This window comes from Martes martes (assembly GCF_963455335.1).
Source record: "Martes martes genome assembly, chromosome: 1".
Classification (NCBI taxonomy): domain Eukaryota; kingdom Metazoa; phylum Chordata; class Mammalia; order Carnivora; family Mustelidae; genus Martes; species Martes martes.
In genome coordinates, this window is record NC_137888.1 from 55,509,414 (window position 1) to 55,532,767 (window position 23,354).

The 23,354-nt window shown below is 38.2% G+C and overlaps 1 protein-coding gene and 1 pseudogene across 2 annotated transcripts in view; both read right to left on the reverse strand.

The window, feature by feature from the left end:
- Nucleotides 1-23,354, reverse strand: part of MORC1 (MORC family CW-type zinc finger 1) — a gene marked incomplete at both ends in the record, with an annotated part of 175,129 nt that overhangs the window by 82,036 nt on the left and 69,739 nt on the right. The window contains 3 exons of the mRNA XM_080799256.1: nt 17,424-17,578; nt 19,853-19,996; nt 22,801-22,865. Of these exons, the coding sequence (XP_080655382.1) occupies nt 17,424-17,578; nt 19,853-19,996; nt 22,801-22,865 (364 nt within the window). The remainder of the gene's footprint in view (nt 1-17,423; nt 17,579-19,852; nt 19,997-22,800; nt 22,866-23,354) is intronic.
- LOC308350517 (large ribosomal subunit protein eL21-like) lies at nt 14,491-15,005 on the reverse strand (annotated as a pseudogene). The gene has a single exon. The product of its transcript is annotated as a large ribosomal subunit protein eL21-like (transcript).

Here is a 23,354-nt window from a genome sequence, read left to right on the forward strand (position 1 = left end):
AGAAGATATTTGCAAATGACTTATCAGATAAAGGGTTAACATCCAGAATCTATAAAGAACTTATAAGACTCAACACCCAAAAAACAAATAATCCAATCAAGAAATGGGCAGAAGACATGAACAGACATTTTTCTAAAGAAGATATCCAGATGGCAAACAGACACATGAAAAAATGTTCAACATCACTCATCATTAGGGAAATACAAATCACAACCACAATGAGAGATCATCTCATACCTGTCAGAATGGCTAAAATTAACAACACAGGAAACATGAGATGTTGGTGAAGATGCAAAGAAAGGGGAACCCTCTTACACAGTTGGTGGGAATGCAAACTTGTACAGCCACTCTGGAAAACAGCATGGAAGTTTCTCAAAAAGTTATAAATAGAGCTACCCTACAACCTAGCAATTGCACTACTAGGTATTTCCCCAAATGATATAAAAATACTGATTCAAAGGGGCACCTGCATCCTGATGTTTAAAGCATCATTATCAACAATAGTCAAACTATGGAAAGAGCCCAGATGACCACTGACTGATGGATAAAGAAGATGTGGAATTTATATATAATGGAATATTACTCACCCATAAAATAGAATGAAATCTTGCCATTTGCAACAACATGCAAGGAGCTAAAGTTAAGCTAAGTGAACTAAGTCAGTTAGAAAAAGACAAATACCATATGATTTCACTCATATGTGGAATTTAAGAAACAAAACAGATGAACACAAGGGAAGAAGAAAAAAAAGAAAGGGAAGCAAACCATAGGAGACTCTTACCTATTGAGAACAAACAGGGTTGCTCTAGAGGAAGTGGGCAGCAGATGGGCTAAATGGATGACAGAAACTAAGGAGATCACTTGTGATGAGCACTGGGTATTATATATAAGTGATGAATAACTAAATTCTACTCCTGAAGCCAATATTACACTACACATTAACTAACTAGGATTTAAATTAAACAAAACAAAAATATATAAAGAACTCACTCAGTTCAATATCAAAAGAAAAAACCAATCCAAGTAAAAAATAGGTAGATGACATAAATACACATTTCTCCAAAGAAATACATACAGCCAACAGACAAATGAAAAGATGCTCAACATCACTAACAATTAAGGAAATATAAATCAAAGCCACAATAAGATACCATCTCATAACTGTCAGAAAGACCATTAATAAAAAGACAAGAAATGACAAGTATTGGTGAGGATATGGAGAAAAGGGAGCCTTGTGCACAGTGACTGGGAATGCAAAATGATGCATACATTATGGGAAAAGTATGAAGTTTTATCAAAAAACTAAAAATAGAACTACCATATGATCTAGCAATAAGACTTCTGGGTATTTACACTAATTCGAAAAGATACATTCATTCCCATGTTCATTACAGCATTATTTACTATAGCAGGATTTGGAATTACTCTAAGTGTCCATCAGTGGACAAATGGATAAAGATATGATATACATACACAATGAACTACTAAACGATAAAAAAGTATAAAATTCTGTCATTTGTGACAGCCTGGATGGACCTAGATGATAGTAAGCTAAGTGAAAAATATCAGACAGAGAAAGAAAAATACCAGATGATTTCACTTATATGTGGAATCTAAAGAGCAAAACAAAACAGAAACAAACTCATAAATAGAGAACAATCTGGTAGTTGGCAGGAGGAATGAATAAAACAGGGGAAGAGAATTAAAAAGTACAATCTTCTAGGAGTGCCTGAGTGGCTCAGTCAATTGAATGTCTGACTCTTGATTTTGACTCGGATCATGATCTCAGGGTTGCTGGGCTCTGCACTAAGCAGGGAGGCAGTTTAAGGTTCTCTCTCTCCATCTCCCACTTCCCCTTCCCACCATGCCCTCTCTCTCTAAAATATGTAAATGAATCTTTATAAATAAATAAATGGTGTAAACTTCCAGTTCTAAAATAATAAGACATGGGGATACAATTCGCAATATAGGGAATATAGTTAATGATCTGTCGCAACTTTGTATGACGACAATTGATAGCTAGATTTATCATGATGAGCATTTCATAATATACATAAATGTTGAATCACTATGTTGTACACTTGAACTAATATAATAGTATATGTCCACTACACTTCAATTAAAAAACAATAACAAAATTCATTATCTTTTTAAGATAAAAGCTCAACAAACTAGGTATAGAAGGAATGTACCTCAACACAATGAAGGCCATTATGTCAAGCCCACAGCTAATATCATATTCAGTAGTGAAAAGTTAGAAGATTTTCTTCAAGATCAGGAAAAAGACAAGGATCCCTACCCTCATCAGTTCTATTCAACATTATACTGGAGGTCCTAGTTAGAGCAATTAGATAAAAAGAAAAATAAATAGCATCCAAATCAGAAAGGAAGAAGTAAAAAAAAAATTCTGGTTTGTAGATGACATGACAGTATATATGGAAAACCTAAAGACTACACCAAGAAAACTACTAGAACTAATCAACAAATTCAGTAAAGACAAAGGATACAAAAGCAACATACTAAAATCAGTCGCATTTCTGCCACTAACAATGAACTGTCCAAAAGAGAAATTAAGAAAGCAAGCTCATTTACAATAACATAAAAAACAGTAAAATACTTAGGATTAAATTTAACCACAGAGGTAAAATTCCTATATACCGAAAACAATAAGACACTGATAAAAGAAATTGCAAAGATACCAAATAAATGGAAGGATATCCCACATTCTTGGGTTGGATGAACTAATACTTTTTAAATGTCCATAGTACTCAAGCAATCTATAGAGTTAACACAAAAGAAGTATAAAAAACAATCTCCAAATTTGTATGGAACCACAGAATACTCTGAAAAGCCAAAACTATCTTGAAAAAGAAGAAAAAAGCTGGAGGCATCACATTTCCTGATTTCAAAACATATTACAATGCTATAGTAATTAAAACAGCATGATTATGGCATAAAAACAGATACAAAGACCAATAGAATAGAATAGAAAGCCCAGAAATAAACTCACTCATATATGGTCAACTAATCTTTGGCAAGGGTACCAAGAACACACAATCAAGGAAAGGACAATCTCTCTAATATACGGCGCTGGAAAAATTGGATATCCACATGCAAAAATATGAAACTGGGCCCTATCTTACATCACATATAAAAATTAACTCAAAATGGATTAAAATCTTAAACATAAGTCCTGAAACCATAAAATTGTAGAATAAAACATAGTGGAAAAGTTTCTTGACACAGGTCTATTTTGGATACAACACCAAAAGCACAGGTAAGGAAAGCAAACAAACAACAACAACAAACAAAAATCAAACAAAAAACAAGTGGGACTACATCAAACTGAAAAGCTTCTTCACAGCAAAGAAAACAATCAACAAAATGAAAAGGCAACATACAGGAGGAGGAAAATATTTGCAAACCATATATTGATAAAGGCTTAATATCTAAAATATGCACAGAACTCACACAAGTCAATAGCAAAAACAAAAAAAAACATAACACACACTGATAATAAAATGGGCAAAGGACCTGAATAGATGGTTGGCCAAAGGTACATGAAAAGGTGCTAATCGTCAGGGAAATAGAAGTCAAAAGCAGAATATTGCCCCACACCTGTCAGAATGGCTATTATCAAAAAGAAGAGATAACAAGTGCTGATAAGGATATGGAGAAAAGGGAACCCTCACACACTGTTGGTGGGAATGTAAATTGGTACAACCATTATGGAAAACAGTATGAAGATTTCTCAAAATATTAAAAATAGAACTACTATATGTCCCAGAAATCCCACCTCTGGATACACATCTGAAGGAAATGAAATCAGTATCTGCAGATACCTTAAAGAGGTATCTGCACTTTCATGTTCACTACAGCATTATTGAGAATAGCCAAGATACAGAAATACGGAACCTCTATGTCCATTGACGGATAAATGGTTAAAGAATATATGGTTAGATAATGGAATAATATCCAGCCATAAAAAGTTGGGCATCCTGCCATCTGCAACATGAATGAACCTGAAAACCATTATCCTAAGTGAAAAACCAGAGAAAAACAAACACTGTATGGTATCATTCATATGTAGAAATCTAAAAAAAAAATAGAGAAATAGAGTTGAGCTCATAGAAAGTAGAATGGTGGTTGCCAGTAGCTGTAGGGTAGGGAAAATGGGGTAATGTTGGTCAAAGGGTACAAGCTTTCAGTAATACGGTGAGTAAATTCTGAGGATCTAATGTATGCCATGACAATGATGATTAGTATTGTATACTTGAAATTTGTTAAGAGAGCAGATCTTAAGCATTCTACTTCTATTCTACCTCTATTCTACCTCCACACACATGCAAAAGGATAACTGTATGAGGTGAAGGATATGTTGATTAATTTGATTGTGGTAAATATTTCACAATGTATATGCATATGTATATACACATCAAATCATCATGTTGTATATTTTAAGTTTATACAATTCTTTTTTGTCAATTATATCCTAATAAAGCTGGAAAAAAATTCTTGTCCTAGTCTGAAAAGGAATAGTAAAATTAATAATCATTCATGATATTAAGTTGGCTTTGACTAATGGTGTGGTATATAATTATGGACATTTGGTTATATATGTGTCTTTATTAACTGATGTTTTTGTTAATGTTTTGCTAATGTCTTGATGAGGATTTTTTAAATTGCCCTTTTATCTAGGCATTAAAAGAGGTGAAATCTCAAAATTTGAAAAGTACTTGATTTTTAAAAATATATCTTAATACATCTTAATACATGTATTTTAAAATATATCCTAATACACCTACTTATAAAGGCTACTATGTAGAAAACCCAAACTTTATTAATTCCAAAATTATATTAATATCCTAAAGGTATTCTTATCTAAAAATTCAATTTATTTTGTAAACAAGAAATGGCTGCAAGCACACAGACAATATTCAAAATTATAAAAGAATACCTATCTTGAGATTTGTGCTTGAATAATCAACAAGGTTGTTAAATTAGAATAATCAGGGATTAATGAACACAGAATTAAAGTCCTAATTTCTAGAATGAGTATCTGAGAACTGAAATTTTAATTTACTGCTAGCTATGTAGAGAGTACTTTATTCAGAAGATTCCAAATGTTTAAATTAATCTGATTAATTTTTCAGGAGACTTTTAAAACTCAGAAAAAATAATGGGAACTGTTGCAGTAACTTACTAAATATTTGCCAAACACCAGTAACTAAAAGAGCAGTTCACAAAGACTCTGCCTCTTAAAAGGAAGAGAAATGCAACACCTTCCTAGATGTCAGTTTCATATCTATTCATAGAATGTACAGAAACATCCAGGGAATCAATTAGCCAAGAGAAGAAGTAATAACACTCAGTAATAAACTACCAAAGCAAAGCTTTGATGGTTTCAATCAAAATAAGGAAGGCTACAACAGTTACAAAATCAAAGCACCAGGAAAACTGTAAGATGAAGGTACTTAAATCAGGTCCCCAACTTTAGGTAGTTCTGCAACTAAATAGATGATTATATTCTATTTTTAAAGATCTCCTGAGATAGAAATTACATATCCCTTCACAGCGGATTTTAAGTCATGCCTCCTGCTCTGTTGAAATTGTCCTGTTTATCATTACCCCTCATTCTTAGCCAAGCCAGACATCAGACCCTTCCTAAGCTGATCCATGTGTGATCACTGATCATTTATATTCGTGCTGGAGTCGCTGGGATAGGGATGGCAAACTGGTTTCAACCAACATACCAACCCCAATCAGTTCGTAATGAGACCTGTACACTCTTGCGGAGGACTGTGAAACCAAAGGCCACTAACGAGGGAGAGCGGCCGTGGTGGCTTAGAGTGTCAGCAGGGCACCTGATGACAGCTGCTACATAACCACTTGCCCAAAGACAGCAAAGCAAGAGGTCTTCAGTGCTGGTGAAGCTGCCCACAGCTCCACAGCTTCCCCTGGCTCCTGGGTGGAGCGGAGCGGGTTATGCAATTCTCACTTCACCAGGATGGTCAGTGGCAGAAGTAGGTGGCAGCCATGGCCAGAATGTTTTCACTTCACTCTGCTGTGAGCACAGAAGGCTCCAGGGCAGAGCTCCAAGAATCGGAGGAATTGGTCCAAGTCCCTGAAGTGTCAACTTCATTACCTCACCTGGCAACATAGCATCATTTTCTCTTGTTCTGTATCAGTGGGTTTCCCACGAGAAGCTCCCTAAACCATAAAAAAAAAAAAAAAAAGTTCAGAACCACTAACCCCCCCTCTCTCTACCTGAGAAAATACATGACAAAAAAATTAACTGAATTCAATAGCACTCCTATGTGATTCTAGATTTTACTACCCAAATTACATTTATATATATTGGAAAAACTGTAGCATATGCATATATAAGGTATAATGCCATTTTAGACAATTACTGGTAGACAGGGATTCGAAGATTCCAAACCACACTCTAAAGCCCTCTAGGGCTGCCCGGCTCCCAGCTCAGAAACACACCGTTGTGTGCGCTGGACCCTAGAAGGAAGAGGGTTAGGGGCCCCATTGACAACAAGCCTTCAGAAACAAAACTGACAAATGTTAGGTTTCTTTTGTGTCTTCCCTCAGGAAGAAAGAAATTTTACTTTCTCTTTTTAGGTTATATTTTTATTTAATCATTTTCACTGCTTTTCTTTTCACACACTCAACTTTTCTAATTCCCTCTATAATGGCGAAATTAAAATTAGACATAATAATCTAATCTAAAGCATAGTGCTAGAGTTCTGTGTCGTTATGGGCAATTGCCTAGCCAACCAGCTCAATCTCTCAAATATCTGGGTTAGCAAAGTTTATCTTTCTACCAGGATTTACTTTACTCAGACATACACAAAGCCCACAGACCTAAGGTCCTCAGAAATCTAAAGATTCAAAGTTACTTTTTTTTTTTTTTTTCTCATTTCCCTGACTTTATTCAGTGGCATGTTCACAGTGGGGGCAGGGGTAGACACCAGGATGGGGCCTGATCTGTCCTGGAGTCCTAGGGGCAGCAAACACCATGCAATACGGACAGGAGGGGGCTCAGGGGGGCTTGGTGGCTCCAGCAGAAACCTGTGTACCAGGGAGGAGGCGGTGAGTACCTCGGTCCCCCTAGCCCCCTAATACTGGGCTGAGGTTGAGGGGTAGGGTGCACGGCACAAAGTGTCTGCTGCAGAGGGGCCAAGTGGTCAAATCCTTACCCAGGGCATAAGCCCACAGGGAAGGCTGTGGGACACTCTGGATGTAGAGCTGTGCTATACTCCCCTTTCCCCTCTGGTGAAGGAAAGGAGGGTTCTGGGCTAGGCGAAGAAGCTTCCCTGTCCTGCCCCATCTTGTCCTCCGCCAATCAGAATGGTGAGGTCTGCTTGACAATAAAACCTTGCTTTGCAAGTATCTTCATGATGGTGGCAATGTTCTTACAGTCATCAGTGCCTGTGTGTTTCAGGCTGATGCCCTTGTTCATATCTAGAAGTCCATTATTGGGCCGGCAGCCCAAGGTGAACCTGCTGCTTGAAGTAATCTGCCGCTGGCAAACCCGAGTAGAGGCACCAGCCCAGGAGCATGACTTTCAGGCCCCAGTCTCCAGAGGTGACAAAAATTGACTTGATGTTTAGATGACCCTCTCCAACACTTGCCAACCATCCACCATGACTTGAATAATCCCAACGAGCTCTCGACAGAATGGATATATTCTGTGCTGGACATGATTCATGTGCTGTGGATGTATTCTGGGCTGGACATGATCAATCTCCATGGTCTGACCATTTAGCTTCAGGATGGGGAGCACGAGGATTTCCTCCATGCACTCTGACCCTGGCCAATGCAACCTACTTTTTTTGTTGATACAACACATGTTTAATGCTGGCTGCACTGTTTTAAGTTCATTAAGATGCAACCTACTCTTCTTTACTAAAGGTGCACATAAGTGGACTAACAGAGTTTTGAGGTCTTGTTCCTGGTATGGCAAGGGAAATCAGACTGTAAGAATAAAAGTGTATTTAATTCCAGACAAAAGAAGGCTATCAGGCTTTTTAGTATTTTATTTGCAATATAAGTAAGATCCTCTGAGATATTTTAGCATGAAAATTCATTGTAGATGTAAAAAATGTCATTATCATGATAATAATACAAGTGCAGTCAGAAAGAAAAGGAAGCATAACCACTGTCGATGGTGATAATTTCAATTACCAGGTGAAAGCAGTGTAAATGGATAAAATATAAGAATGTGATTTTTTTTAGAACAGAAATCAATTCAATGAACTCCTGAACCATCCTGCTATTTGTTGAAAACTGGCATGAAGTAATGATTTTAAACAGAGAACATATTTATGTCCTATAAGTCAGGTAAATGTCTTTATCATTTTTGTTGTTTTAATTTGATCTCTAATCAAGCTTTTACTCAATACAAGTTTTTTGGGCGCCTGGGTGGCTCAATGGATTAAAGCCTCTGCCTTTGGCTCAGGTCGTGATTCCAGGGTCCTGGGATCGAGTCCTGCATCGGGCTCCCTGCTCAGTAGGGAGTCTGTTTCTCCCTCTGCCTCTCTCTCTGTCTCTCATGAATAAATAAAATCTTTTAAAAAATGCAAGTTTTTTTTTTTTAATCAGTATAGAGCTCTAGTTGTTTTCTGTCAAATGCTAAAATACAAACTAGCATAGGTGACCAAATGGAAGATGAAAAAAGTTTTTCTGTACAGAATTCTTAGAGCTAATAAATGATAAAAATATGGTAGAAATACAAGATTTGGAACTCCTAAGGGATCTGAATACTGACCGTTAACTGCTAATATTAAAAGAGAGAATCAGACAATCTGATGGTAGAACACAATACTACCTATGAAGCATCTTGATAAAAAACAAATGAAAAAACTCCAAGTCTGAATTTGGTCAAGCTGCTAGATTCTTCTCATTTGCAGAAAAATCAACAGAATGAAAGAAGCTGTTAAACCCCACCCAGGAAGGCCATTAGCAAAATTTACAGCATGTAGAAACTGTGAAACAACCAGTCCAGTTTTCCTACAAATAAATTGCAGGGGAAAACAAGGGATAAAAAGAAAAATGGGGATGGGTAAGAAGGACCATGAATTATATTATGATGGGAAATAATTAGAAATTGTATTAAGGAAGTATTGATAATTGTTTAGGTATTATATCTGTATTGTGATTATGTTTTTAAACAGAGTTCTTTCTTTTATAAAGTCAAAAAATGGGCAGAAGACATGAACAGACACTTCTCCAAAGAAGACAAATGGCTAATAGATACATGAAAAAATGTTCATCATTAGCCATCAGGGAGATTCAAATCAAAACCACATTGAGATACCAGTTAGAATGGCCAAAATTAATAAGACAGTAAACAACGAGTGATGGAGAGGATGTGGAGAAAGGGGAACCCTCTTACACTGTCGGTGGGAATGCAAGTTGGGGCAGCCACTTTGGAAAACAGTGTGGAAATTCCTTAAGAAATTAAAAATAGAGCTTCCCTATGATCCTACAATTGTGCTACTGGGTATTTACTCCGAAGATACAGATGTAACGAAAAGAAAGGCCATCCATAACCCAATGTTCATAGCAGCAATGGCCACAATCACCAAACTGTGGAAAGAGCCAAGATGCCCTTCAATAGACAAATAGATAAAGAAGATATGGTCCATATATACAATGGAATATTACACCTCCATCAGAAAGGATGAATACCCACTTTTGTATCAACATGGACAGGACTGGAGATAATGCTGAGTGAAGTAAGTCAAGCAGAGAGAGCCAGTTATGGTTTTTACTTGTGGAGCATAAGGAATAACATGGAGGACATTAGGAGAAGGAAAGGAAAATTGGGGGAAATCAGAGGGGGAGATGAAGCATGAGAAACTGTGGAGTCTGAGAAACTAACTGAGAGTTTTGGAGGGGAAGAGGGTGGAGGGATTGGAGGGGAAGAGGGTAGACGGATGGGTGAGCCTGGTGGTGGGTATTAAGGAGGGCACGTATTGCATGGAGCACTGGGTGTGGTGCATAAACAATGAGTCTCGGAATGCTGAAAAAATTAAATTAAAAAATTAAAAATTAAAAAAGACATGATAAATATATTTGACATACAATGTCTGGAATTTTCTTCATAATCTAGTTGTTGAGGAGTAGGAGGAATATAGATGATACCAATTTGCCCAGGAGTTGATAACTGTTGAGATTGGATGATAGAATTATGGGTTTCATTATAATATTCTCTTTAATTCTAATTTTACAAATTCCCATATATGTTAGTTTGCTAGGGCTGCCAAGAACAACAACAAAATCCAGACTGGGTGGTGTAAACAATGGGAACTTATTTCCCCACATCATCTTTTCTCTGGAGACACCCATCCCTAGACTCTCTCTGTCCAAATTTCCTCTCCTTATAAAAGGACACTGGTCAACCTGGATTAGGGCTCACTCCATGGCCTCATCTTTTTTTTTCCCAAGATTTTTATTTATTTATTTGACAGAGATCACAAGTAGGCAGAGAGGCAGGCAGAGAGGCAGGCAGAGAGAGGAAGGGGAGCAGGCTCCCCACTGAGCAGAGAGCCCGACGCGGGGCTCAGTCCCAGGACCCCGGGATCATGACCTGAGCCGAAGGCAGAGGCCTTAACCCACTGAGCCACCCAGGCGTCCCTCTAATGGCCTCATTTTAACTTAATCACCTTTTCAAAGGCCCCAAATACAGTCACATCCTGATGTTTTAGGGGTTTGGACTAAAACATAAGAATTCTGGTGAAACAATACAGTCCATTAATACCAAAATGAAAAATTTCAAAATAAAACATAACATATAAGGGGCACCTGGCTGGCTCATTCAGTTAAGTGTCTGACTTCTGCTCAGGTTATGATCTCAGGGTGCTGGAATGGAGCCTTGGGTCAGGCTCCACGCTCAGTGGAGAGTCTGCTTCTCTGTCTGCCTCTGCCTGCCCTGCCCCCGCCCCCCTCCCCCCGCTAATGCTCTCTCTCCCTCCCCCTTATATAAATAAATAAACTCTTTAAAAAATAACATATAATATTGAAAATATATTTTTTAGGGGCGCCTGGGTGGCTCAGTGGGTTAAGCCTCTGCCTTTGGCTCAGGTCATGATCAGGGTCCTGAGATCAAGCCCCGCATCAGGCTCTCTGCTCAGCAGGGAGCCTGCTTCCCTCTCTCTCTCTCTGCCTACTTGTGATCTCTCTGTCAAATAAATAAATAAAATCTAAATATATGTATATATATATATTTTTTAAATGAAATAGAATACATAAAATCTGTACCTTGAAAAACTAAATTAAAAAAGAGATATGAATTATTTCTTGACCTACATCTCCAAATAAACTTGACTCATAGTCCCTTTTCTTTTTCTTTTTTTTTAAAGATTTTATTTATTTATTTGACAGAGATCACAAGCAGGCAGAGAGGCAGGCAGAGAGAGAGAGAGAAGGAAGCAGGCTCCCCGCTGAGCAGAGAGCCCGATGAGGGGCTCGATCCCAAGACCCCGGGATCATGACCTGAGCCGAAAGCAGAGGCTTTAACCCACTGAACCACCCAGGCGCCCCGAATCATAGTCTCTTTTAATATTTATATAGACCTCCTCACTCAACATGTATCCCTAGCAGAGATGTCCCATTTCATTCTTCTTGTAGTGCCTTTTTGAGATCTTATAGATGGAAACTCACCATAAGAGAAACAATATTTGTCATTGAGTGGCTAATTACAGCTATTAGTGTTATGGATTGAATGTTTGCAACCCCACTAAATTCATATGTTGAAATTTAATTCCCAGGGTGATGGTATTTGGCAGTGGGGTCCTTGGGAGGTAATTAGGTCATCTGAGTGGAACCCTCATGATGGGATTAGTGCCCTTACAAGAGCCCAGAGAGCAAGCGAGTTCTCTTTTTACCAGGTGAGAATATAAGAAGGCAGAAGTCTGCAAACTAGAAGACAGCTCTCACCAGAATCCGACCATACTGGGACCCTGATCTTGGACTTCCAGCCTCCAGAACTGTGAGAAATATATTTATGCTGTTCATTAGCCACCAGATTATGGTATTTTGTTATAGCAGCCCAACCTAAGATGTAAAGCATTATCTATTTTTCAAAAACTATTCCATCTAACAAATACTATCTCTCACTCTCAAAATTATACACAAACTGAGACACTGATGTAAGCGAAATGACAGCCTAACTAGGAAGATTTGTAATTGATTAATATATTTATCCAGTATAATAAATATCCAGCATATTCTATCTCAGTGGAGGTCAACAATGGAGGGCCACGTGCTTGATTTTTCTATCCTTTGCAGCAGGATTTACAAGAAATAATAGAGAAAATACTGGCCAAATTTATCCGGAAAAATGGCATATCAATTAGAAGTCAACAAGAGATTCCTGAAAGTATGGGCCTAATAAGGTGATAGCATTTAATAGGACTAAATGTAGGGTTCTAATCTAGTCTCCAAAAACACTGGAAAAAAATATGAGATGTATGGCTTAACAAGAATACATACTAAAAATTTTATTAAGAATTTTAATTGGCAATAAAGACACTGAAAGTCAATAATGTGCTTACTGAGAGTTAATACATCAGGCTGCAATAGTAGAATTATAATAACTTAAGAAGAAAGAGATGATCCTATTTTATTCAAGGCTGGGTTTCCTCTGAAATTTTTGTTTTTATGTGACCAGCACACATAAAATATAACATTAAAATGGTGAATATATTTAATACTCATCAAATGAAGAATAGCAACAGAACTTGGAAATGCTAGGATAAAATAAAGCTGAAGAGAGAAAGGTTGTCCTCAAATACCTGTCATCTGGAAAGGCTTTATTTAGGCCTATCCTTCATGGCCCCAAGAGGGAAAAATTTTGTTGACCTGGCTAATGCCTCCTCATCCTTCAGGAAACATCACTTCCTCATGGAGGCCTCTCTGGCTCCAGAGCACTGGCTTCTTCTCTGTTGGGCACAAATCCTACTTCTAATTGTCAAATCGTGTTAGCCTTGCTAGACTGCAAACTCCCAGAGAGGGTGGACTGGTCTGATCTGTTAGTCTTCTAACACTCTGTGCCTACCACAGGTAAATGAATGTAACAACATCTGAGGAACAGATGTGACTCTGCTATGAAAATGTAATTTTTTAATACAATTGTGTAGAGATTCATGGGCTGCCTCAAGAAGTGGCAATTTTTCTCTCACAAGAAACCCTCACCCAGGCTTAAAATGGTGGTCCACTTGCCTGGGGCCGGAGTGGGTGAGGTAGAGGAGATTAAAGCCTCAGGGGGGAGACCGGCTTATAAGATTTTTAGCCTTCTTGCCCCTCTGAAGCCCTCTTGTTTGAGTTCTGCTAGGAGAGGTCATGTTTATTATGTCCCAGGTTTCACTTATCACATCGGCTGTATTCTGACCCATTTTAGAAAAGTTTTAGTAATAAATTTCTGTGTAATTGCTTCCTTTCAAATCCAAATTTCATTTGATGGTCTTCTATCTTTTCCTTCTCCTCTCCCTACTCCAAAAAGCTGATGATCAATACTTCTATTTCACTGTAAGGATGCATAAAACTTCAGGAAATATCTAGCAGACAGTGAGGTGAGGTCAGACTAAAGACAAGGGAAATATTTTTGAGGTTCTTAGCATCAACTGTGCCAAACATAAATGCAGATTTGATAAATGACACAAAGTCGTTACCTCTCCATTTCCCTTTCTGTGGATTTGATTTTTACAAGGCCTCAATTTTCCATAAAAACAGATCAGATTTATAGCAAATACAAAGACTACATCTTTTATTTATAAAGCAAAAATCTACCCAAATACTTTTCATTAAAACTATGTGCCCTATAATACTGGCTTCTAGAGTATTAGGAAGCATTAGATAACTTTAGTTATCTAATGCTTTGTGTATTAATTCCTGTGGGAATTAATACACAAAGAACTTGAAAGCCCATCTCCTCAGCACAGTTCCTGAGACTACCAATTCTGACCTTGATTACTTGATTCAGTTCAATAAGAAGTTTTGAGATGAGGCTGTCATGTAAACAAACACACATGCTCGCTCTCCTTTCTCCACTCACTGACTTCCTTCTTGAGGAACACCTTTTGTAAAAGTACCCCCAGCCAGGAACCAATTCTTAGGCAATTATGAAATTAGGAAAACAACATGGCATTAATAATTCAAATACAAACCTAACTTATTATTATTATTATTATTATTATTTTTGCTTTAAATATTTTTTTGGGGAAAAGACACCATATTTCTACTCAATTAAGAGAAACATTTTTGGGGCACCTCGGTGGCTCAGTTGTTAAGTATCTCTCTGCCTTCAGCTCAGGGCACGATCCCAGGGTCCTGGGATCAAGTCCAGTCTCGGGCTCCCTGCTCAGCGGGAAGCCTGCTTCTCCCTCTCCCTCTCCCTTTCCCCCTGCTTGTGTTCCCTCTCTCACTGTGCTTTCATCAAATAAATAAATAAAATATTTTTTAAAAAAAGAAACATTTTTATAATCTTGAGGTTTTTTTATTTTCTTTACATTTATCAAGCCACAATTCATAGGGAATGGGTTCTAGCAGTTCAGGCTCCTTTCCATCAGTTCTCACAAAGTGTGCTTCTTTGGGTGGAGCAGACTGGTGTTTCCACTGACCCCAAGTACCTTTCTCTTTGGCTTCCTTCTTTTCCTGATCATTTTCCTCCACAGGCTTCAGGAAGCTCTCTTGGCTCCTTGACTGTTCAATATGCTCAATCCATACATTAATTCTCTTGGCAAGAATCTTGCCTTTAACTTGTTTACAACCATGCTAACAGCATGCTGAGTAACATTATAGACTCTTTCAGTGCTGCCATGGTAACATTTGTGGGGCATTCTTCTTTGAACAGTGCCCATTCCCCTGAGGTCCCCAATATCACAGTTCTTGTAGATTCGAATGTATGTGGCCAAAGGAACACTACCATGTTTTCTACAAGGCCTAGAGAATACAGAGCGGGTACCTCTCCTCTTTCCCTTTGTGTTGGTCATTTTGGCGATTTACTAGAAGATGGGAGTTCTGGACAAAAGGCCAAACCTAACTTACTTTTGAATCCTAGTACATCCACTGAGAAGTTTCTGAAAAAAATTAGGTTGAGATAGGGCTGGGGAGTTACACAGAGGGGAGGGAGCAGACAAGAGTGGAAAGTCCAGTTGTTAGGAGGGCAACCCCACCAGGAAAAGGGGCTTCAAGAGAGCTCTCCCCAGAACAGAACTCACTAAGACTGTTCTGGGGAAGTGTGGGCCAGATGGAGATGGTTCCTATCACCTTTAAGTTTCATGCCTTTTTCTGAGGTTATTCCTTATTGCAAGGATGAGCAAGACAAGGAAGAGATTACAGAGAAAACATGAGGAGAATGGAGCAGTCATGCAACTTCCAAAGGCTTAATGTTTTTTCTTTTGTACTATGTCATGCTAGCATTTCAAGACCAGAAAGTAAATCCTTGATTTAGATCTTCTTCTGATAGTCCTCTGTTTTCTACAGCTTTAAGCATAACCTGCCAAATAAGGTACTCACTCCTACATTTAGTATAACTTCAGACATGTCTACGAGAAAAAAATACATGTGGAAAAAGTATGTCTATGCTAAGCAAATATTACATGGATACACTCCTCAGAGCAATGCTTCTCAAACTCAGTTGTGCCTACAGATGACTGGAGATGTTGCTGACATGCTGAGTGTAGGCCAGCAGGTCTCAGATGCTGCATTTCTTTATTTTTAATTTTTTATTTCTTTTCAGCCTAACAGTATTCATTGTTTTTGCACCACACCCACTGCTCCAAGCAATCCGTGCCCTCCCTAATACCCACCACCTGGGTTCCCCCAACCTCCCACCCCCCCGCCCCTTCAAAACCCTCAGGTTGTTTTTAAGAGTCCATAGTCTCTCATGGTTCACCTCCCCTTCCAATTTCCCTCAACTGCATTTCTAACAAGCTCTCAGGTGATGCTGTTGTTGTTCACTCTAAGTACATTTTAGACCAGGACATGAAAACCCAGCTTTGGCAGGAAATCTGTGCCCGCACCTTCACTCCCACTCCTCTTCTTCTCCCCTGAGTTCCTGTACTCTTTCCTGTTTCACTACTGTAAGAAAATTTCAGCACTGAGCTAAGTGAGTACAAAAGAAAAGAAAATATTCTAAAATCACGACTTCAAGTAGAGCAGTAAGATTTTTAAGTTGTCTCAAGGGTAGAGACATAATTTTTGATATGCATGAATTATACATACTTCATGCAAATCATTGAACACAGTAGCCTATTTCTTTCCATAAATGAAGCCCTATGTCTGCATAACTTAAAGGAAGTTTATTTCATTAATGCACAGCACACCATCTCATTGTTCAGGTATCTCTGGAGAATGAAGTGGTCTGAATAAGTGGAATTTTCCAGATAACTAAAGTTTATCTTAAGTTTCTGAATATATGGGCACCCTGCTCAGCTGGGCGTCTGCTTCTCCCTCTCCCTCTGCTCCTCCCCACTGCTCACACATTTGCACTGTCTCTCATAAGTAAATAAAAATTTAGAAAGGGGGGTGCGCCTGAGTGGCTCAGTCACTTGAGTACCTACTTTAAGCTCAGATCATGACCCCAGGGTCCTGGAATCAAACCCTGCGTCAGGCTACCTGTCAGCTGGAAGCCTGCTTCTCCCTCTCCCTCCTCAACTCCCCCCTGCTCACAGGCTCACACTCTCTCTCATAAATAAATAAATCATATTTTTTTTAAGTTTCCAAATATATTTGTTTCAGTGATTTTTAATCAAAATTTTCATTAACATATCCTAGACTTGTTAGTCTTACAAAACAAGGTTTAATACACATCCACAATTATCCAAGGTCAACAATGATTCTGCTATGGCATGACATAACAATGCTATGGGAGCTTCTCAGTCTGTATGGACATATGTGCTCCTTCCCACACAGTAGAGTCTTAGAGTGGCCCCCTAGGCCTTCTTCAAGCAGACTTCTGCTTCCTTCCTCTATGATCAGCTTTCTGCTTACTGCCCTCCTCTTACAGTTTTTAATCTGCTGCTATATTTTTCACATAATATTCTGGGAAAGATTCTGAGACTGACTCCCCTCTCATCACTTTTATTATTATCTTTTAAAGATTTTATTTATTTGAGACAGCACAAGAGGGGCAGAGGGAGAGGGACAAACAGACTCCCCACTAAGAAGGGAGACCAATGTGGGACTCAACCCCAGGACCCTGGGATCATGACCTGAGCCAACAGCAGACCTCAACCGACTGAGCCACCCAGGCACCCCAATATTATTATTTTTATAAATAAAAGGAACTCCCTTTCAGGGCTTTGGGCTACCAGTTGCCTAAATCAGTGCAATCATTTCAGCTTAAAGAAATCACACAAGATGACTCCCAGTTAAATATCTCTTACTATGTACTACTGAATACTCACTGATCCCCGTGTCCTTACAGTACTGGACTAAGTACTGCCCCATGACTCTTAGAAGATGATTATACTCTCGGACATTGAGAAATTCCTGCTTATTATGGGATGGCTCCATGATCTCCAAGGGTATATTAACAATTCCAACCACACCTGCACCAAGTCTGGAAGAATAAATAAATGCATAAGTAAATTCTGTGAAATTTAGCTAAGAAAAAAGGAAAAGCAAATATACCATGGTCTTTTGAAATCAGTTTTTTTTTTTTTTTAAACAAATAACTTGATTCACTTGGTCTGGACCACGGCAAAGTTTAACAAGTTAAAACTGTCTTTTGTTATATAAATCTTTGGTAATCCTTGGTATGTTTGGTCTCATAATAAAAAAAATCTCTTAATGTACACTGTTATTTAATTAATATGACTCCTTTTCCAAACCTAAACCTTCCATGGGAATCAGGGTGGGTGGGAAGAGGAAGCCTTTTAGCATTAGACACCACTAAAAATGCTTTGCTGAAATAAACAGACATGACCCTCTTAGAGATCTGGCCAGAGAGTCACTTTCTCCATCCTCATTTCATCTGTCAGATTGGATTTTTCTTCATCATTTCAGAGGTCTGTGGGGTGCTTAGTGAATTCTACTAAAGGAACGTAAGGGCTAGATTATTCCAGAAAGCAACAGGTATAAGCCTGAGTCTGATGGATAAATTCAATTTTTTTTTTTCAGATTTTCAGCAGCTTATGATGTATGTAACTCGGATATCTCCACTTAGTGACAGAATATTCTGGTTACTTTCCATGTTTTGGGAAAGAGCATCCATTTGTCTAGCTCTCCCAACTCCCCTTGGCAAGGCACACAGACCAAGCCTTCCCCATGTGGAGCTGCCTATGATGTTTTCCAATACTTTCCCCTTCCACCCTGCCCTCCCTTCACTATTCATTCTCTAAGTCTATGTTTGGGCATCATTTCTTCCAGGAAGCCTGACTCAACTTCCTGCAGTTCAGCTGATTACCCCTCCCAGTGCTCTTTCTGCATATATTAAGTAAGCCTCTAGCACATATTCATCCTCTAGAATCCATCCATCCATCCATCCATCCATAGCACCTGGCCCTATTCCAGGAACCAGGAATGCAATATTAAGCAAGAAAAACAAGGTCCCTCCTTATAAAGTTTCCCTTCTATCGAAGAATAATCGGCAGTATGGGTGACCAGATCATTTCAGATGGTGATAAATCAAGCAGGTCCTGTAACATGTGAAGGTGGTAAGGTGGAGGGGCTGGTGGGAGGGGCTGATGTTAATTAGACAGTCTGGGAAGACCTTCCTACAGAGGGGATTTTAGAGTTGGAGCTTAAATAACATGCCAGGACGAGCAGTAGGGAGACCTGAGGACAGAAGGTTCAAGGCAAGGGGAGGGCAGGCACCATGCAGTAAGGCAGGAGCAAGCTTAGGATATGTGAGAGATAGGAAGCTACGGTGTGAGGAGAAGGCTTGAGAGGGTAGAAAGGGCAGGGGCTGTCCCTGAGCCAGGCAGAGGCCAGATCACTGGAAAACTGTGGTAACTAATTCTATCTGACATGCAGTGGGGTTTTAAACAAGAGAGTAATTTTTTTAAAAGATCATTCTTGCTGATTCCATAGAATATTAAAAAAATACATATTCGTATACGTGTCCCTTTCACTGAACTGTAAGTTTCTTAGCAGAGGGCAGCAGGCATTCACCGTCTTGTCTGCAGAACTTGGTGCCGTGCCTGGCGCATGACCCCGCAACATGAGAGCTTGCTGAATGAGCAAATGAATTCCTCAAGAGCGAGACAGAAGATGAAAAACGTTCCCCTGAGCCATTCTACTAGTCACAATTATTGTGTTTGAGCCCTGCACCATTTTACAGGTCACAATTTTCCTGTTTCACTCTCTACATAATTCATGAAAGCAGCTCCTGGAGTTTCAGCCCATCAGGAAAGCACCAGAACATGTTACTCCAGAAGCCAAGTAGGCTGGAGAACGTTAATAATACACGCTCACAGAGGTAACTGGCAAGAACTCACATGTGTAAGGGTTGCACAAAATGTTAACAGGGTTGCTTTACAAGACTACGGATTTTTCTTTCCTAAAATTTCTTTATTATGCTTGTATCATTTTTAAATTGGTGAAATATTAAGAACCTAACCCGAGTAGATGGTGCAAGAAATGGTAAAATATCAGGTTGCTCAGAAAATGTATTGAAAAAATTTCCCAAAGTATGCTTTTGCCCTAGGACAGTCATGCAGCTCTGCTGATATTATAAATTAGGCAGATTAATGCCTGCATATTGATGGGAAGGGTGAACAGAGGACATGACACCCGCTCCTATTATGATTAATCACTCATCTAACTCCACAGACAGAATCTTACTGCAGCCTCCCTCATCCTGCCTATGCCTCTGAGAACAAAACATACTTACAAGGACTTCAGTTTCAACTGTGGACCCACTTTCTCATGCATTTTGATCAGGCGGCTATTACTGTAAATGAACATCCCAGCTTGGCTTCGATTTTCTATGTTCACTCCAAAGAACAAGCAGAGTGTCCTTGCTTTTTTTAATTCTCTGGCATTATATTTAGAAAAGTAAAAAAAAAAAAAAAAAAGTTTTTAGTAAATAAATATATACAGTTTACAGGCTGCCCATAATTAAACTGCGACAATGAAAATCAATAGAACTATATATAAAATACCCAGGAATTTTGCAAAACCTAGTTGGTACACTCAGCATTTGTGTATAGCCTAGTATTTTGCATAAACATGATGGTCATACCTGTCAAACACAAGCAGTCCTTGATTAAGAAACAGGTTTGCCAACCTCAACTTACAAGAACTAGAAAATTCCAAAAGATTCTTGAAATGTTACGTGGTCTAATATGTATATATGCTGCAGCATTTTTGAAAAATGATGATTTGACTCTTTTAAATTTGGGTATTTTTAACACTAGATGTGATTTCTAACTTTCAGCATGTCCTCAGGCCTCTCAATATCCTATATAGATTGGAATGTGCAAAAGATATTCTGTAGCTTTCTCTCTTTCTCCAAAATCAAAGGTAAATCAAAGTTAATAAAGCAGTTTACAAGGGCAGCAGACATGAGCTCCTGTTTTTCTGAATCTGTCCTGCTATCTTACGTTTTATGTGACTTTTCTATAAAAGTGTAAAAACAGAACTCGAGACACAGAAGAATATGCTAGAAACAACCATAGTAACAGGAGTCTGCTTGGAGCCATGAAAAGCACCTGGATGTAAGAATCAGAAAGACGGAGCTGGGTTCAAGTATAAGCTCATCTCTGTAATAACCATGTGACTAAGAATGAGTCACTTTAACTTGCTGAATGAGCAAGTTAAATCTGTCTGATCTGAGCAAGTTAAATGTCTGATCTGAAAAATCGGAAAAATGCACACCTAGCTATTTGGGATGTCATGAGGACTGGAAAAGAGAACATTAAGTATAAACCTGGAACAGAGTAGGTGCCTCACCCATGTTATTTTCCTTTTCCTATCAAGAATGGTACCCAATATAATTCTTCCCCTCCACTCCTCTTGTAGCTCTCCTCATTCCACAAAACAGCCTTTTCTTTTCAAATTTATGATAACGTGCCATTATGATTGATGTAATATACTTACTGGACTGGTTAAATACATCTACCATTAATGGACTAAGAAAAAGTCCTAGTAGTTCTTCTATGTAGATAGGATATATAGAGTACATTAGACTTTGTAAGGAAATTACTGACTTGGATTAATATAGTATCTATTTTTTAAGCACATACATGTTGGGTCAAATGTATACAAATCACACTTTTTCCCAAAAATGTATACTCCATATTAAATCCTTACTCTTCAACAAAAAAAAATACTATGTAAGGGACCCCAAAACAGGGTGTTATAGGATATTATGTAATCACTCTACAATAGTAAGTAGCATACTGATTGCCTTGAATTTTTTTTAAAAAAAGCATTTTGGGGTTGCCTGGGTAGAACAGTTGGGATAAGCATCCAACTCTTGGTTTCAGCTCGGGCCAGGATCTTAGGGTTGTGAGATGAAGCCCTACACTGGGCTCTGTGGGTACCAGTGGGGAGTCTGCTTGAGATTCTCTCTCTCTCCCCCTCACACTTGCTCTGTGTGTTTATGTGTGTGTGTGTGGTGTGCGTCTTTCTCTCAAAATCAGTAAGTAATTTAAAAAATCAATCAATAAGTTAAAAAGCATTTTGTTCTAAAAACAAGTTCGTACCAACTAACTGGCATTATTATAAATAAAATGTAGATCAGTCACCTTTCGTGCATATCAGTGTAACTAACTACAAACAATTCATCAACCAGATTTTTCTTTCTGGAAACTTTAAAGAGGCCTTTGCTATGGAAACAGCCCAAGCATCCATCAACTGATGAACAGACAAAGAAGATGGGGTGTGTGTGTGTGTGTGTGTGTGTGTGTGTGTGTACACATACAATGGAATACTACTCAGCTACAAAAACAATGAGGGCACTTGTTCTGATGAGAACCTGGGTGTTGTATGGAAGTGCTGAATCACTATATTATACACCTGAAATGGATATAATACTGTATGTTAACTAACTGGAATTTAAATAAAAACTTTAAAAAAGTAAAGAGGACTTTGTTTTTTAATGAAGATTTCTATGAGATTTATTTAATATTTATTTTGATAAATGCATAGAGTTAACATTTCAAATTTCAGTTTTGAGGAAAATTATGGTTACACAGCACTTCATAGTTCACAAACAATAATTCTGGAAACTAGTAATTCTTCTATAAAAATCTATTTCTCAACATTGTCCCAGTTTTCAAAGTCTGACCTTATTTAGACGACACTGAACACTCTCAGTTTAACTGGTTTAACACCTGAGCTGGAAACCAAGTCAACTTTACAAATGTAAATAATGGTTTTGTAAGTTAGGCTTGCTATTTTTATTTTAACTATATATGTGATACATTTATTTGAAACGTTTTCAATTTTAAATTTTAAGCCGTACTAGAAGAGAAAAGAAACCAGGACCAACCCTCTAAAGGCTTATGCCTGGCAAAGGACACAGAGAAAGTAGTCAGCTGATCCTCTGGGCAGATTCCACTTCCTCAACGGGACACTGAGCTGACTTTTCACTCTCTATGCAGAAGTTTTAACATTATGTAAATACATGTATGCATGCAAATACATATTTTATAAATACTCTCATTGATTATGTGGTTGGGGGATTTTGACCATATTATGCTTAATATAATAAGATGTCATAGGCTGAGAAAGAGAAGTTATCAAATTAACCACCAAATCTGTCTCCTCAGAAATCAGAATTCATTTTATCAAAGTGCAGAGGATTCTGGTGGAACAGAAAATCTTACATCTTACCTCTGTTTCTCTTTAAGAATCTTACGCTTCGCTTCTACATCTTCCAAAGCTTTCTGTAATATGTCCTGGAGATGTACATTTGGTTAGGAGAGAACATAATTCCATTATATTAATGAAAGCTGAGCTGATATTTATTATCCTATTATCCAAATGTTTCACAAGGGTAATAGTGACAGGTCACATTGCCTAATGCAATTGTACCATGGTAGAGACTCAATAAATACTTGATAAATGATTCAGTTCCAGTAGCTAAGAGGACACACCAAATCCTAACCCACAGTTCTCTTTTTGCACATATTCCAATGTTCTCTTTCTGCCTTTTAGAAGAGAGCCATTGCTCCCTGTAAGGTCACACTGGCTTTCACACAAATTACACAAAAGCTTAGCAAAGTCATTTGATGTACTAATACATTGAATGACTTTGACTTTTGTCTGTGAGTACAACAACAAAAAATGCTAAATCGCATAAGCAATCACTAAAGCTTCTTCAGGAAAAACAAAGTTGCTATTAAAAAATTTTGTCAGTCACCATAAGAAAATGTCTCCTTTATATC